This window comes from Sciurus carolinensis, chromosome 15, assembly GCF_902686445.1.
Source record: "Sciurus carolinensis chromosome 15, mSciCar1.2, whole genome shotgun sequence".
Taxonomy (NCBI): Eukaryota; Metazoa; Chordata; class Mammalia; order Rodentia; family Sciuridae; genus Sciurus; species Sciurus carolinensis.
In genome coordinates this window covers 4,646,616-4,664,297 of record NC_062227.1, presented here as the reverse complement: position 1 = coordinate 4,664,297, position 17,682 = coordinate 4,646,616, and the positions used below count along the sequence as shown (strand labels likewise).

General features: G+C 45.6%; 1 protein-coding gene across 2 annotated transcripts; it reads left to right on the top strand.

Moving 5' to 3' along the window:
• Window positions 1-11,682: 11,682 nt before the first annotated feature.
• LOC124965590 (procathepsin L-like) lies at window positions 11,683-16,197 on the top strand. Of its 2 annotated transcripts, none has more exons than XM_047526629.1 (8): window positions 11,683-11,699; window positions 12,689-12,825; window positions 13,087-13,209; window positions 13,301-13,447; window positions 13,629-13,853; window positions 14,329-14,491; window positions 15,222-15,339; window positions 15,824-16,197. In XM_047526629.1, exons 2-8 carry the CDS (start codon window positions 12,700-12,702, stop codon window positions 15,924-15,926), a joined length of 1,005 nt encoding a protein of 334 aa, XP_047382585.1. In that variant the 5' UTR covers window positions 11,683-11,699; window positions 12,689-12,699; the 3' UTR covers window positions 15,927-16,197. The 2 variants fall into 2 exon arrangements, with proteins under 2 accessions (XP_047382585.1, XP_047382586.1); XM_047526630.1 differs by having other exon boundaries at window positions 11,684-11,732.
• The last annotated feature ends 1,485 nt before the right edge of the window (window positions 16,198-17,682 follow it).

Sequence of the window (17,682 nt, the reverse complement as noted above, 5' to 3'; positions counted from 1 at the left end):
ACATGAAGATATTTTCATCCCATGTAAGTGTTCCCCCAAGATGACCTCAACTGTGGAAGACTTTAATAAACAAATGAATGGAATGACTCATTCTGTGGCTGTAGTCAATCTCTTTCTCCATTCACCCTGCCATCATCCAAAGGGTTCATGAACAAAGTGACCTTGGCGGCAGGGATGGAGGTCATGCATGGGCTCAGCAACATGGGCTTCCACTCACCAAGACTGTCTGGCCATGGCCATTGCTGTGTGCCCAGTCAGGTAAAAGGAGAGATGAATGGCAAGTACCATGGTGCCATGCTGCAGGGTGATCAGCCAGCTACCTGGTGGCAGGGGATCACATTGGAACACCTCCTAGAAGGGGCAGTGTTTTGTTCTTGTTGGATTCTCTGGATTCAGATTTGACTTTCCTGTATGCAATGCTTTTTTCTACCAAAAAGCTTTGGTGGACTTACCCACCATCATGACATTCCACAGAGCAGTACTTCTGATTGGGGACTCCCTTCACAGCAAAAGGCGTGGCAGTGAGCCCAGGGTCATTGCTTTCATTGGTTTTACCCTGTTCCTCACCATCCAGAAGCTGTTGGATTGAAAGACTGGTGGAACAGCCTTCTGAAGACTCAGTGACAGCACTTGCAGGTGGCAGGACTATTTTGCTTCCTCTTCCCTCAATCTTATGGTCTTAGTCCCTGAGCCAGGAATGCTTCTACCAGGAGACACAACCATGACCCCACTGAATGGGGAGTTGAGATTGCATCCCATTGCTTTGGGCTTCTCCTGCCTCTGAGTCAACAGGTAAGGACGTTCTGGTGCTGGCGTGGGTGACTGATCCAGATTACCAAGGGGAAATGGGACTGCTGCTCCACTCTGAAGGTAGGGAGGAGTCTGTTGACTAGCGGGGGCTCCTTCGGGCATCTCAGTATTACCATGCCCCACGAGTGAGGTCAATGGGAACATATAACAGCCCAGTGTAGGCAGAACCCTTCAGGAAAGAAGCTTTATGTCAACCAAATGGGTGAAGAACCACGACCAGCTGAGATGCCTGATGAAGGCCAAGGGAATAGAGACTGAGTAGAGGGAAGAGGCAGTTAGAAATGCCAGGCGCAAACACAGGACCAGTTACTGGTCACGAGTATGTCACCCACCTTTGGTCATGAATACTTTTGTGTTTACTTATGATTGATAGATGTCTGTATGCTTAGGTACTTATGTGCATATATATGTACATACATAGACACATTGACCAGGGGTGGATTTATGATGATTAATATAATGTGACCACTTGCTTGATTAGGTCGCAGGACATGCAAATATTTGTAAAACCTTTATTCTAGGTTTATCTGTGAGGGTGTTTTTGGATGGGATTAACATTCGAGTTGGTAGAGTGAGTAACGCCATCTGCCTTACATGGGTGACCCTCATCCATTCAGCTGAAGTGAGGAAATAAGTGAGGGTTGCCTGTGTGTCAAATCCTCGAGGAAATATTTTCTTAACTAACCGAGACCTCTGGAAGGATTTTGCCTTCAACCCCCACAGTAAAGCAGTGTTAAATTAGCCCTGCTATAATTTTTATCCCCATGTCCTAAATGAGGAGACTGAGGGTCAGGGAGTTGCATGACCTGAGTGACTGCTGGCCGCCCACTCTGTCCTGGGCTCTGCTTTCTGGGTGCAGAGCAGTGCCGGAGGGTGGAGAGGAGAGAACCCCAGATGGTTTCACGGAGGAATTTCAGGGTGAGAAGTCAGTGAGTGTCTCGAGGGTGGGAGTTATGTTTCTACATGGAGCACAAATAGTGTCCAGAGGGCCAATCTGTCACCTACCGAGACAAACATCTTTGCTCCATTGACTGTGTTTGCCCCAGTTTTGAAACCCTGCACCGCTTCCCGCTTACAGTTATCCCGCCTGGCCAGCTTCGTGAGAGAGGAAGGACCTGCTGCGGTGGCCTTCCTCCCAACCAAGGCTACACGTTTCTCATTGTTTTTAATTTCAAAGGAATATTTATCATCATGAAATGTGTTTTTTCAAACAATAAAAAAGTGTAGACTATATTGTTGAATGGAGGAAATAAAGTGTGAGGCAGGAATATAAGGTGTTACCTTTTGTGGAAAAGGAAAGAATGGGGATCTGTCCTGTGTTTGTTCTTAGAATCAGTCTCGAAAGATTTGGAAGGGAACTTCCCAGAATCCTTTCCTAATGCCCTTGACCAGTGAGTGATGGCCAAGTCTGTAAAGATTTGGAGAATTTTCAGATTTCAGGGCAGATGCTGTAGGTTGAGATGGAAAACCCTAGAACAAAAACATACTGGAATTACCACAGGAAGACAATTGTGCAACTAGTTCCACTCATTTCATCTCCTGATTTTAGGTGGCAATGCAGTTGAATCTGACCATTTTCTTTTTTTTTTATTTTTTATTTTAGTGCATTATAGTTAGTTATACATATTAGTTGGATTCATTTTGTCATAATTATACAAACACGGAATATAATTTGCTCCAATTCAATCCCCAGTAATTCTGCTTTCTCTTCCCTCTTCCTTCCCCATTTCCCTTCCTCTACCTTACTGGTCTTTGTTCCTTTTATTTATAGTTTTTAAAATTATGGATTTACATACAGGTAAAATTCACTGTGGTATATTCAGATGAGTATGTCGGATAATCTGGTTAGTTCCATTCTACCCTTCCTCCTTTTTCCTGTTCTTCTTCCCTCCATCTCAATCCCCTTCCTCTACTCCACTGACCTCTCTTCCATTCTGATGAATTCTCCCTGCCATTTTTCTTCCTTATTTCACTCTAGCTTCCACATGAGAGAAAACACCAGACCCTTGGCTTTCTAGGTCTGGCTTATTTCACTTGGCATGATGTTCTCCAGCTCCATTTATTTACCAACAAATGCCATGATTTCATTCTTCTTTATATCTGAGTAGAACTCACTGTGTATATATACACCATATTTTCTTTTTCTTTTTGTGGTGCTGGGGATTGAACCCAGGGCCTTGTGTATGTGAGGCAAGCACTCTACCCACCATATCCCAGCCCACCATATTTTCTTTATCCATTCATCTGTTGATGGGAATCTGGGCTTGTTCCATAATTTGGTTATTATGAATTGTGCTGCTATAAACATAAAGGTGGCTGTATCCCTATAGTGTGCTGATTTTATTTTATTTTTTAAATTTTTATTTATTTATTTATTTATTTGGTGCTGGGGATCGAACCCAGGGCCTCGTGCTTACAAGGCAAGCACTCTACCAACTGAGCTATCTCCCCAGCCTCTAGTGTGCTGATTTTAGTTCTTTTGGATAAATATTAAGGAGTGGGATAGCTGGGTCACATGGTAGTTCCAGTCCTAATTTTTGAGGAATCTCCATACAGTTTTCCAGGGTGGTGGTACTAATTTATAGTCCCACAACAATGTGTATGTGTACCTTTCCCCCCACAGCCTAGCCAATATTTATTATCTGATTTCTTGATCACTGCTGTTTGACTGGAATGAGGTGAAATCTGCATATAGTTTTCATTTTCATTTCCCTGATTACTAGAAATGTAAAATTTTATATATTTGTTGGTCATTGTATTTCTTCTTTTAAGAAATGTCTCTTTAGTTCTTTTATTAATTGGGTTTTCTTTTGGTATTAAGTTTTTTGAGTTATTTATATATCTTGACATTAATCCCCTGAGGACTAGGTGACAAAAATTTTCTTCCACTGTGTAGGCTCTCTCTTCATGTTCTTGTTTCCTTTGCTGTGCAGAAGCCTTTAAATATGATGCTATCCCACTTACTGATTCTTGATTTTATTTCATGAGCTTACTTAGGAATCTTACTAAGGAAGTTGGTACCTCTGCCAATATGTTTGCGTGTTGAGCCCGACATTTTCTTCTGGCAGTTGCAGAGTTTCTAATTCCTATGTCTTTGATCCATTTTTGTGCAAGATGAGAGATATGGATCTAGTTTCATTCTTCTATATATGCATATCCAATTTTCCAAGCACCATTTGTTTAAAAGGCTGTCTTTTCTCCAACATATGTTTTGGACACCTTTGTCAGGCGTCAGATGGCTGTGAGTGCGTGGGTTTGTCTCTGTGTCTTCTATTCCATTGGTCTTTGTGTCTGCTTTGGTGCCTTCAGGACCATGCTGTTTGCATTCGTGTAGCTCTGACGTATAATTTGGTGTTGTGATGCCTCCAGCATTGCTCTTCTTGCTCAGGATTGCTTTGGCCATTCTGAGTCTCTTATGCTTCCAAATTAATTCTAGAACTATGTTTTCTAGTTCTGTGAAGAATGCCATTGGAATTTTGATGGGGATTGCACTGAATATGTATAATGCTTTGGTTGCATGTCCATTTTGATAATACCAGTGCTGCCTATCCAAGAACACGGAAGGTTCGTCCATCTTCTTGCGTCTTCTTCAGTTTCTCTCCTCTGTGTTCCACAGTGTTCACGGTAGAGGTTCTTCACCTCCTTGAACCAAGACCATCCTTCCATTGTCACCCTCTGATTTCAAATTGCTCCTGCTGCTTTCTCTCCGCTTAAATTCCTTCAGATAAAAATAGAAATAATAAACAACAGGTCAACGCCTGTCTGAGAGGCACGTCCATGCATCCTGTGGCAACAGTCATCCCAGAGGGGCCAGTTGCTGGATGTTCTCCAGAGACCACGCACTTGGACCTGTGTCTTCTGGTTTCCTTCTCTCCCGACACGCTTCCCGGTGCATTTCCACTGTGTGCATATTATGTCTCTAAAAACAACCCAGAGGCACCATCAGATGCCCGAGGGCCACAGAGTCCTTCAGTATTTGACACATTTCATGTAATAGATAGGTAAGATCTCATTGACATTTTTCTATTGGAAAATCATGAGCAGAATTTTCAAATTGCTTACCAAAAGGCACAGAAATAACTTGTATTGTTTTTCAATCATACAACGGCTTCATTACTCTTCCTTCATGTGGTAATTTTGAGAAGTAAATGAAGTTACATTGAAGTAAATGCCTGACCCACAGGCTGTCAATCAGGGTAACTCGTGTTAACATCAGTGTTTTATGATAATGTCCATGATGATGATAAACACGATGGTGAAAATAATAATGCCTTGAATTTGCAATAATAATAGTTTTGAAATTAGAATGTTTCCCAAAGAGATATTAAAGCAACAAATTTTGCCTATAAATGTGTTAGTTTATAAATTGTGAGAAAATGGACATCCTCATTCACTACAGGGTGTATCTTTTTTCTTCCAGCAGACGGTTCCATTTCCATCCAATGAATAGAATACTAACCACTGAGTATAAACCACTGAAATGTTCACTTTGAGATGATGAATCTTTTGCCACATGAGGTTTCGCTCAATAAGAGTAACGCTATATATATGTAAAAAGAAACACCAGTAAGCAAAAATCACTGCCTGGGTCATGATGGTCAGGGGCAAAGACAGATCTCTTTTACCTGGAGATCCAGGAACCTATATGCCCGCCTTGGGGGCCATTCCAGAGGAGTGGGGCTGCCGTCTGTGAGCACCTGGCACTCTTGGAAATGAAAGCATTATTAGAAACTGTCCCTGTCGTGGTATGACGATTGCGATGGCAAGTAACACTTGGTGACAAGCCTCTTCTGAGCCATCTGTTTATTTATTTATGTGTTTATTTTGCTGTTCGGGGTTGCTCAGCCACTGAGCCGCATCCCCACTCCTTTTTATTTTTAATTTTGAGACAGGGCCTGGCTGAGTGACTGAGGTTGGCCTCAAACACCGGCTCCTCCTGCCTCGGCCTCCCGAGTCCCCGGGAGTGGGCGCCAGCCCACAAGCTCGCCTATTCTGGGCGTTTTACTCGTGCTGCTCACGTCGTGAGGGGTTCTCAGGCTTCAGCATGCATCAGCCACGCCAGCAAAAGGTTTCTGAGCACCCGTCCCCGACACACCAGGTTCTGACTCCATGGGTCTGGGACAGGCTGCCCGCCTTCGCTTTTCTAGGAATTCCCAAAGCTGCTGCTGCTGCTGCTGGTCAGGGGCCCACTTTAGGAACCACTGCTCAGGAGACGAGCGCTCAGTTGGCTCGTTTTACCTGGCAGTGCGGGATGCAGAATCAGGGTGGTGCCAGGCGCCTCCTGAGTGTGAAGAAGCAGCTGAAGCCAAACCAGGCCGGCAGGGCTCAGAAGAGGACACCCAGCTTCGGGGCCTTGGCCCTCAGCCCTCCGCCCAGCCCGCACCACTTGATGGACTACCTGCCCTGAGAGCCCCAGGGCACCAGGACTAAGTGGAATGTGAGTCCTGAGACCTGGCTCAGAGGAGAAGTCCCCAGGCTCCTCGGGCCTTGTCTCCATTATCACGCAAGTGCCTCTCACCTGGTGTCCTGCTGGAAGGTGAAGAGATAGGCGAGCCATCAGGTCAGAAGAAATGAAGGCCTTGGATAAGCTGGTCAGTGGTGGGACACTTGCTCAGCACACCCGAGACCCTCCCTGGGTTCCAACCTCAGCACCAAAGAGAGAACTACTTAATTACATTGGTTAAAGCCCAGCTAGGAACACTTGTTCAGGACCACTGAAGTAGGTACAGGGACCGCTGCAGGGAGGGGAGAGATTGGCCTCAACTCCAAAGACACGGCCAAGTGGGAATTTATAGCAAGGAGTAGGGTGGGGGTCAGGAGATGGAAAACTATAAAGAAGAAGCATCAGGGGGAAAGGGCCTCTGGCTAAATTGACCTAACATGCCGGCGAGGTGGCGCACACCTGTAATCCCAGCAACTTGGGAAGCTGAGTCAGGAGGGTCACAAGTTCCAGGCCAGCCTGGGCAATTTAGCAAGACCCTGTCTCAAAACAAAACGAAAAGGTCTGGAAGGCAGTGCAGTGGTAGAGGGCTTGGCTAGCGTGTGCCGGCCCCAGCACGGGGTTGGTGGGGAACAGACTTAACAGGATTCTTGCTGAGGACAGACCAGGGTGACCTGACATCACCTGGGGATGGCCGAGAAGGGGAACCTGATCATATATGGCGGACACAGAGATTTCAAGGGTGGGAATTCTTGCTAAACTGACTTTGCAGGGTCCTTTGCTAAAACTAGGTTTTATGGGAAAGTGCACAGATAGGCAGAGAATTCGGAAGCCTGCCTGAGGGTGGCCTGGGTGGGGTCCCACCTCTTCCTTCTCTACCATCACCCCGTGAGGGCTTTGCTTGGTGCCTTTTATCCACGTCCCCCTTGATCATTTCTAGTAGACAAAGGTCCTGCGCTTTCCTGAGGAACAATTCATTGATAGATTTTTAAGCATCAGTGAGGTGAAAATGCTTTTAAATTCTCAGATAGTGAAAAATACAATGAGATTGTTTGGTCATCAATTCTTCTTTCCTTTTGTTTTGATACTGGGGTTTGAACTCCAAGGGTGCTTTACCACTGAGCTACAGCCTCAGTTGTTTTTATTTTTATTTTGAGACAGGTCTTGCGAAATTGCTGAGGCTGGCCTTGAACTTGCGATCCTCCTTCTTCAGCCTCCCAAGTGGAGTTGTTGGGATTACAGACAGTGCACCATCGCACCTGGCAACAATTGCTTTTAAGATGCATTTTATATCACAGGGTCCTTTGCTTGGATGGTGTTTTCCTTTTGTAGGAAGAATTGGATGGTGGTTCAGGAGCATAGATCAGGAGGGACTCTGGCCTCCAGAGGTGAGTTGCTGAACCACAGACGTGGGAGTGAGGACAAGGGATGTGGGAATTAGTCCCAGGAGGTCGGCCCTGGTTACCTCCTACACCAGGATGCTTGGCCATAATCTCACTTAAATCCACCTGACATTTTGTGTGCCCATTTGCTATAAAAGCAAGATTATTATAGTTAATCTCAGATTCACCTTGGAAAGGCTGAGCCTCAGAGAAGCTTTTAGGAAAAGTACATGCAGATGGTTTCTAAGGAAAAGCCCAAACTCTCCCAAGAAAAGGACAAGGAGCATAAAATGAGAGTCCCATCAACTCCTGGTGACTGATTCATCTCTCTCCTCAGTGGACTGGCTCTGGTTTACCCCTTCGGGAAAAGCAAGGTACAGAAACTTGGAAAATTAAGTCACTTAACGAGTGGTTTCATAGGTACATCAATTCATCAACAAACTGCTTTGCATGCAGTTATAAAGGCAACAAACCCCTTTTCAGGTGAAGCTTTGCACTTCTCTCTCTCCCTTTCTCTCTCTCTCTCTTTTTTTTTTTTTTTCTCTTTTTGCAGTGCTGGGGATTGAACTGAGGGCCTTACACATGTGAGGCAAGCACTCTATCAGCTGAGCTATGTCCCCAGCCCTAGGTAATGCTTTCTAAAGAGTAACTCTTGGCTCAGTGAATTTAAACAGATTGGCGGGATTGTGGGGTATGGTGGTGCAGGCCTGTAATCCAAGCAGTTTGGGAGGCTAAGGCAGGAGGATCACAAGTTCAAAGCCTGCCTCAGCAACTTAGTGAGGCCCTAAACAACTGAGTGAGATTGTGTCTCTTTAAATAAACTATAAGAAAGGGCTGGGGCTGGGGCTCAGTGGTTGAGTGCCCCTGGATTCAATCCCCAGTACAAAAGCAAAAAGTAAGTGATCAGCAATACCACCTCTTTCTGTTGCATTCTTTAACTGGTTTTGTGTAAAGAGGTGCGTCAGTGATTTCGAGCAATAATATCAACCATTCTCTTGCTTAAGTATCCTCTTCCCCTACTTCTGAATTCAGATATTCTTTGGTTTAATTTTTTTATTTTGGTCGTGCTGGGTTCTGTAAAGGCAGACAGGTAGCATCTCTTTCCTTCCCCATAATAAGAGTCTTTGTTGACACTTCTGTAACAAAAGCCAGGTTAATAAAAGAAAAATATAACTAATTATTCACTCAAAGTTTTATGTGACTTGAGACTTCAGAGATGAGGATCCAGAGACCCGAGGCAAACTGTCTATTTTTATGCTTAGGTTGGATAAGGAAGGGTCATCTGTGTAGAATGCGATTTCACAAAAGATAGTCTAATGGTGAAGCCCGCAAGTCTGTCTGTGCAGATTCCTGTGGGCTCTGTGCAGCTGTCTTTCCTTCCAGGCATGGGGTGGACCCCTCTGGAATGAGGGCCCTACAGCCCATTATCAGACAGGCCCGGTGAGAGAATTCCTGTATGGCCAGACTCAGACAACAAGGGGGAGGCTGGGGGAGTATTTCTAGGATTTATGACTTGCTTTGCAAGAGAGGGTATTTTGTTCCATGAACACGAGGGGTTCTTTCTTCTCCTAGGAGAAAACACAGGGGAAATGCTTTGTGACATGGCATATTTTGTCATGATTTGGTGATGTAATGTAAAAAAGAACACAAAAGAAAAAGTAGGTAAGTCACATTTCATCAAAATTAAAATTTTTATTAAATAACACTAAACAGTGTAAAAGCCATCTACAGATTGGAGAAAATATTTGCAAGTCATTTATCTGATAAGGAATTAATACCAGAATATATAAAGGATTCCTAAAATTCAACAACAACAAAACAAACTCCATTATGTAACATTACCTAATGGGCAAAGGACAAGAGTAGATATTTCTTCAAAGAAGAGATACAAATGACCAATAAGCAGAAGAAAAGACGCTTGATAACACTAATCATTAGATAAATACAAGTCAGAACCATGAGATTCCACTTCATGCACATTAAGATGGCTATTTTCAGAGAGAGAGAGTGAGAAAGAGAGAGAGAGAGAGAGAGAGAGAGAGAGAGAGAGAGGGAATATAACAAGTTTTTATGAGGTTCTAGAAATCAGAGTCCCTGTGCACTGCTGGCCATTTAAGTGCAATGATGAACAACTGGAAAAAAATGAAATGGAATTATATATCCAGCAACATCCACTTCTGAATATATACCCCAAGGAAGCAGAGATTGGAAGATGTATTTGCACACCTCAGATGACAGCAGCATTACTGAGAAGAGTGAAATGTGGAAGCAACCCAAGCCCATCAAGGGATGAGCGGATGCGCTTCAATGCGACACCTACGTACAACAGAACGTTCTCCAACCTTACAAAACCAAGGAGGCCTGACACGTGCTGTATTGGGGGCTCCTCATCTCTTAATGGCCCTCCCTCTTCAGACTGTTAGAACGGCAAAGAAATGTCAGAGCGAGCGAGGGACGAGACAGACATTCAGTCAAGAGCAGCCGTCAAACTCATTCACACAGAGAAGAGGATGGGGGTTCTAGGTCTGGGGGAGCAGGAATGAGAACAGCTGTCTCATGTGTACAGAGGTCCAGTTTAGGAAGAAGAAAACGTTCTGGAGATCTCTGGTGGCAATGGTTGCCCAGAAATGGGGATGTCCCTAATGTCACTGCCATTCACACATAGCAATGGTTAACACAGTAATTTTTATGTTGTGTATATTTTACCACAGTGAAAGAATTGTGGGTTTGATTATGCTGCTTTTAGGTGAGTTGCTAATTTAATGTTAAGTAGAAATAAGCTTACAAATATAGCAATGTCCTGTTTTACCAAAGAAGTCAAAATAGGCTTCGAAAACAGTTATTGGGGGATTATTGGGGGGAAGGACAATAAATAATATCTTCCCCATGAATGTTTCTTCTCCTCTTCCTCCTCCTCCCCCTCCTCCTCTTCCCCATAATCATCATTCTTTTTCTTCCCCTCCTCCCCCTCCCCCTCCTCCCCCTCCCCCCCTTCTTTTTTTTTTTACATTGCTGGGTTTTGAACCCAGAGCCTCACACATGCTAGGCCAGCACTCCGCCACTCAGCTACATCCCCAGCCCTACAATGAATTTTTTAAATAATAAAAAAATGACAAAGGTTTAGAACATTTTTGGGTTGGGTTCCTTAATTATAAAAGAGCTAATATCTAAATATTACACACACGCACACACATACACACACGCGCCCCACGTGTTTTCCCTACTCTATCATCTTAAATTCTAACATTAAATGCCGTTAAAGTAAATTTCTTAAATTAAATCTCAATATGTAGACTGAAGGAAACTGCAAAACACGGAAAGAAGGAAATCAAAGCAGTTTCTGAAGTTCTCAGTTGCTTACCCATATTTGTTAACTTTTTACTAACCAATTTTTATTAACCATTTTTTACTTCTGGCAAGTAACTCATTTCTGTTGGTTTTGCTGAAAATGCGGGGGAAGGAAGAATCCCTGAAAGGGGGAGAGAGGCTAGGATGCATAACCGAGGGCCCCCCAGCCGCAGGGGATCCCCCACCCAAGATTTGAGCTTTGACAATCTCATCGCTGTTTGGGGGGATTGTCAGGTTCTTCTCAAACCCAGCTACATCTCATCCTGAAGTGGGGGGCGAGGAGTCCAGGGCGTCTGTGTTTTCCACTGGCCCCACCTTAGTTGTAGGTTCAACAGGAACGACCAGGCTGGAAGACACTGGCTTTCAGCACTGCGGAAGATTTTAACCAAAACCTCGAGGACTACAGGAAAAGCAGGGTTAGGCTGAAAACCCACAGAGGGCTGCGTCTTCCACTGAGCCATCCACCCAGCGTCACCCAGCACTCCCTTCCTTCCTGGGGTGGGGTGTCCTGCTCAGCGGCTCCTAGTCCAGCCAGGCCGGGCCCCGCCCAGGGAGACTGGGCCCACGCTCAGCAGAGCCTGAGTCCCCGCCCAGAGGTGGGCCCAGCCAATCGCAGAGAAAGCAGGTGATAGGGGCGGGGCGTGTAAGGCCACAGACTGGGGTTTTAAAGCCCAGATCCCGTACAGCTGGGCCAGAGGGTCCCACTTCTGCCACTTCTGGTGAGTTGCATCTGTGGGGTGTGGCCACTGCAGGTGAGCGCCCTTGCCTTACCTAGGCCTATTGGGAACAGATTGGAGGAGGGGACTCTTGCTGGAGCACAGTCCAGAAGGCAGGCAGGACTCCAACCTCTGCTGGCTTTGGGGTGGGGAAGTGGGGAAAGTGGTTGGGGAACCCCAGGAGTGGCCCAGACCACGCAGGAATCCCAGGTTGCGCCTCAGTCACCTTCAGTCCTGGCCAGAAGGGAGAGGTCAAATGGGCCCCCGGCATACCCAGCCGCCGCAGGGTTCATTGCTTCTGTGCCAACAGGGAGCGTCCCCTCGCCCGTCATTTCCAGGTAAAATCCTCTGGTCTCAGTGTGTGCAGAGGGTAGGAGCAGGTGGTATGCTGGGCCAGATGTGGACTCTGTTGGCTCTGGCGTCCAGTGCCTTAGCACATGACCCAGTTTCCTGGTTGGGGTAGTGAGTAGGGATGTTGGAGGCACAGTTCTAAGCGTGGGAAAGAGTCTTGAGGTGGTCTTCCTAGTCTCCCTAGGAAGAACATTCCAGAAAGATTACATGCAAGAAAGGAAAATTCCAAGACATCTCATTTCCTGCTGTATATCATCCAAGAAGGTGTCAGGTGGCCCCCCAAATCTTGGGGACCACTTTTTCTGTACTTAATATCAGATGCCTCAGTGAAGTTTTGCTTAGGTGACCTCAGTAGCATTGGTACAAAACCTAGACCAACTCTCTCCTGATTTCCTAGTTGTTGTTTTAAGCTTCTAAACCATAAGGTACCTTCACTCCATTCTCATAACCTAAATTCTCACTGCACACATGGTCTCAATTCCTAGGGCTCTGGGCAGGCTGCTTTTCACAGGGGCTTGATCAACTACCTCCACGTGGGTGTCTTAATCCAGCTACATCCTTAGCCTCTTCCTCTGTCCTTGGCTAAATTCTTGGGAGAATAATTTAAATACTTAATTCCCTCCTTTCTTTTTCTTTTCCAGGTTTTGGAAACATGAATCCTTCTCTCTTCCTGGTCTTCCTTTGCATGCGGACGGTCTCCGCTGCTCTGGCACTTGATCATAGTTTACATGCACAGTGGCACGAGTGGAAAGCAAAACACGGGAAAACATACAGCAAGGTTGGTAATGTGGACACTGTCCAGGGGCACCCTTGCTGTTTATGGCCTGAGAGAGGCTTCTAGAGGCCAACTCTTACCAGGCAGAACCCAAGGGCCCTGTTGTGCACACAGTGGTGTCTGGGCTTGGAGACCAGCTCACAGGAGTGGAAAGCCCTCCCTGGCCGTGGCTTCTCTTCCATATGAGCCAGCAGATGTGTCCCTGTGGTGAGCATGGGTTGGATTTTAAATAAGATAGTAACCACCCGGTGCGCTCGCTTCCAGAATGAAGAAGGATGGAGGCGAGCGGTGTGGGAGAAGAACCTGAGAATGATCGAGCAGCACAACGGAGAGTACAGCCAAGGGAAGCACGGCTTCACCATGGCCATGAACGCCTTTGGGGACATGGTGCGTGGGTTGGGAGGGGGCACTTCCTCTCCTCAGCTCTTCACAAATTCATCTCCTGACCTTTCAATGTTTCATTTACCTTTCCTTGAAGACTAACGAAGAATTCGGGCAGGTGAGGAATAGCTTTCAATACCAGAAGCTCCGGGAGGGGCAGTTGTTCCAGGAACCTCCGTTTGGTGATGTGCCCGACTCTGTGGACTGGAGAGAGGAAGGCTACGTGACCCCTGTGAAGGATCAGGTAGGGGCAGCGGTGGATTTAGACCTGGCGTTTCCCACGGGAGAGCCAAGGACTCCGCGTCCCCGCTGGGCAGACTGTGGAGGGCACACAGTTCACTAGTTTGTAGAGTCTGGCTGTGTGAACTGTTGTCCAAGACTTGCTGTGCTTTTCATGGATGACAGTCTTTTTATTCCTTTTTCAGGGTCATTGTGGTTCCTGTTGGGCTTTTAGTGCAACCGGGGCCCTGGAAGGACAGATGTTCCGGAAAACTGGCAAACTTATCTCGCTGAGTGAGCAGAACCTCCTGGACTGTTCCAGGGTCCAAGGCAATCAGGGCTGCCACGGTGGCCTGATGGATTCTGCCTTCCGGTACATCAAGGACAACGGAGGACTGGACTCAGAGGACTCCTATCCCTACGAAGCACAGGTAACAGAGCTTCTCATGCTGTCGACGTCCCTTATCTGCTTGGGGAAAAGTGGCACAGTTTCAGAGTTCAGACAGCTCTGTCAGAATTCGCATGTTAAAGGACAGAGTCTCTGCACTCTGTAAACTGCCCGTGTGGTCACACAGATGACCGGCTTTGCAGTTCTTTCACGAGATACTTTCATACATCTGTTGTCGCCTCCGTGGAACATGGAGAACATGCCAACCATTTGACGTTTAACACAGATTTCTCCATTGGGGGAAATTCTTACGGATGGGAAGACCTAGAGGGACTCGTTGAAGCTACGTGAGCTGATTTTCAGTTTCAAATCAAGTTACAGTGTTGTACTCCCTGGGATGGTTCATGACAGCATTGACTTAGAAACCTGAAGCTGCAAATTGCCGAGGGATTGCTGGTATTCTGACACATGTCCCCCTACAGGTCGAATCAACTCTCTTCCCCCTTTTCCTTTGAAAGGTTGGATCGTGTAGGTACAACCCTGAGAATTCTGCCGCTAACGACACAGGTGTGATGTACATTCCAAAGCACGAGGCGGCCCTTAAGAAGGCAGTAGCGACCGTGGGACCCATCTCCGTTTCTATTGATGCAAGCCTGCAGTCCTTCCAGTTCTATGAAAAAGGTAAGCGTCTTTCTTCCTCGATTCCGATGCAGAAAAATGGTAATGCCGCCGTGACATCAGCTCCGTGGACTCTTCAGTATGTAAATATTGGGTGAATCTTTGGGTGCTGGATTTCGCCTTTCGTTCATGTAATGTATATACATGATGTTTCCACTTGACCTTGCTTCAAGCTAATCCCATGAATGTAAGTACTGCATAATTTTTTTTTTTTAAAAAAGCTGCATTATTCATTGTGTAGCTTAATTCACTCTTATTTTTTCCAATTGTTAAGATTTACTGAGATTTTTATTTCTGCAATGAAATCTTAAAGGAGGCTTGGGATTCAAGTGATTTTGTGTTCTGTGCTGTTTTCTTAGATGGGCGTCCTTTAAGTAGAATGATAGCATTTCAAAGAGTGGGCTTTTATGAATCTAGGCAAGTTTTTTTTTTTTTTTTGCGGTGCTGGGGATGGAACCCAGGGTCTTGTGCTTACAAGGCAGGCACTCTACCAACTGAGCTATCTCCCCAGCCCAAGTTTTTTTTTTTTTTTTTAACAGAGGATTTATGCTAATTTGTATTCTGCTAGTTTTACACCAACGCTTGAATGCTAGATTACAATAGATCTTGATTGTAAGCTTCACTAGAGTTTATGTCACCTCAGTGAATTTAGAGATGCCTCCTTATTGTTGGTGACGGGGGGTCACTGTCACTTCTCTGGAGATTTCACCCCAACTTTAATTTTCTTCTGCAGGCATTTATTATGATCCAGAATGCAAAAGCGGTGAACCTAATCACGCTGTTCTGGTGGTTGGCTACGGCTTCGAAGGAACAGACCCGGAGAGCAATAAATACTGGCTGGTCAAGAACAGGTGTGCATTGCCCACAGTGTGCATGTGTGACAATCAAGAGGGAATTCTTGTTTGAGTCAGTATTTATTTACAGGTCCTAAAAATCTTTATCCCTCTTAGGTTGAATATGGAAATAGTAATGTATGATTATAACATTAACATATTATTACAGGCTCCTTGGGGGTATTAAAATATGGTATGTCTGCTGTTGCTTTTCTAAATTCCAAAAATTTTATACTTCTGAAACGCAGCAGACTGCAAAGACATCTGTTCTTTTTCTGTCTCCAATTTTGCAGTCCTGTGTAAGGTAATTGTTTGGACTCAGAGGTGGAAGTGAAGTGCCAATTTAGACTCAACGATTTATAGAGAATGAACAAGAATAGCTGCCTCCCTTGATTCTGTTAAGTCTGTAGCTTCTGGCACAGTGTTTAAATTAGGTGCTATTGTTAATGAAGTCAGTGTGCTTTGTATTTTCTATGAAATGGAAAACTTGCTCTTTTTTCAGTTGGAGTTCAGGATGGGGCATAGATGGCTACATAAAGATGGCCCGAGACCAGAACAACCTCTGTGGAATCGCTTCAGCAGCCTGCTATCCTACTGTGAGTTGACGGGCGGTGCTAAGGAAGGACTCGATGGGCAACAGCATCAGCAGCCCAGGGAGCTGAACTGCCCCCACTGCGTGGGATCCCAGTACTTGTGTCCTTGATGATTCATCTTATAATGTGAATTGTGATATTTTTATTCTAGTGGAATATCACGACTACCTTAATTACTGCCATCCAGCTTTGTATTATTGACTCTCCTGACGACCTTCTGCATTTTCGTTTCTTTCTGAAAGTATGAATAAAGTTGTATCTTTTAAAATAAAACTTAATTTCAAATGTAGTGGAGAGCTTCTTTCTTTTTTCAGTGCCCTGACTTCTTGGGTCAAACGTGTCATTTGACTCTGAAGGTCTCGAGGAGTGTGGCACAGGTACTCGGGGAGAAAGTGTGGAGCCGGGTTTCCACCCCTGTGCGTGCTTTCGCTCTCCAGGATTTTAGTTATCTGATGTCAACTGTGGTCTGGAAATAGTAGACGGGAATTTCCAGAAATTCCCTATTGTACTTCTCTTCAATTCCCTCATTTTACATTGAGTGCCATTCTGTGGTGTGATGAAATCCACGGAGCCTGGACGTCCTGCTTGTCAGACCACCTGCCTCCCGCCACTCGGAAGCCACCTAGGTCACCAACTGCAGCCTTGCTGTGCCGCAGTGCCTGCGGTCAAGCAGCTCATTCATGCTGCTGCAAACAACGGAATTCAGTTCTTTAGTTTTGGGCTAAGCAATACTTGTGTGCGCATGTGTGTGTCCACTTCCCCACCCACTCATCTGTCAGTGGGCATCTTGGTTTGCCTCCTTATCTTGGCTGTTGTGAGTCCTGCTGCCATAAACAGGTGTGCAGGTATCTCTTTGGTATAAGGATTCTGTGACCTTTGCTTTATGCCTGTGATGGCAAAACCAGACCTGGTTGTGAAATGGAATTACGAGAACGTTCTGGGGAGAGTCGGGTGCCTGGGGAGGGGTCATTCCCGCCCCCGCTCTCTGCAGGAAGCCTGATTAACCAGGCCCTACCTCCTGCAGTGTCCACGGCTGCCCTGGGGTCTGACTCCCCCTCCTGTGAACAGAGCCGCTGCTTCTCTGTTCTGTGAGCAGCTCTGTGTTAGAGCCCCTGCGCAGCCCTTCAGCGCAGGGATTAGGAATTTTTATAATAAAGAGGAAGAAGCCCAATGATAGGATGGGTCTAAGATGACGTGCAATAACCTGTAAATATCGTGAGGAACTGTGGGTCAGGGCTCAGAGTTTTGGAGGGCTAATCTCCTCTGGGCTGGCGTAAGATAAAGCTTGGTTTCTCCCACCTTCCGAGTGCCGTCTTGTCGTTCTCACAACACGCCTAGGAGGGGGATTGTTCCCCTTTCAGCGTTTGAGGGGACTGCACACTGTTCCCTAATGCCTGCGTCGCACTCCCGCCCAGTGCGGAGGTTTCTCTGGTCCTCCTCAGCGTGCGCTCCCTTCCATCTTTTTGGTAATAGCCATCTAACCCGGTTGGAATGCGATAGCATTGCGATTTTGGCTCCATTTCCCTTGTGATGAGTGAGGTTCCACTTTTCTTTTCTTTTTTTTTTTTTTTTTTTGTAAATCTGTTGCCCATTTGTCTATCTTCTTTCAAGAAATGTCTATTGAGATTTTTTTTATGGTGGTATTGTGAATGGGATTGAATTTTTATTTCTTTTCAGCCAGTATATCATCGGTGTGCAAAAATGAACTTTTTTGGTATGTTAATTTTATATCTTGCCACTTTACTGAATTTATTAATTGTAACAGCTT

Excerpts from the sequence above, each read along its gene's own strand:
- LOC124965590 (XM_047526629.1), top strand. The coding sequence starts at position 12,700 with ATGAATCCTTCTCTCTTCCTGGTCTTCCTTTGCATGCGGACGGTCTCC. Across the intron at positions 12,826-13,086 it reads ACGGGAAAACATACAGCAAG|AATGAAGAAGGATGGAGGCG; the intron begins GTTGGTAATGTG and ends GCTCGCTTCCAG. Across the intron at positions 15,340-15,823 it reads TACTGGCTGGTCAAGAACAG|TTGGAGTTCAGGATGGGGCA; the intron begins GTGTGCATTGCC and ends CTCTTTTTTCAG.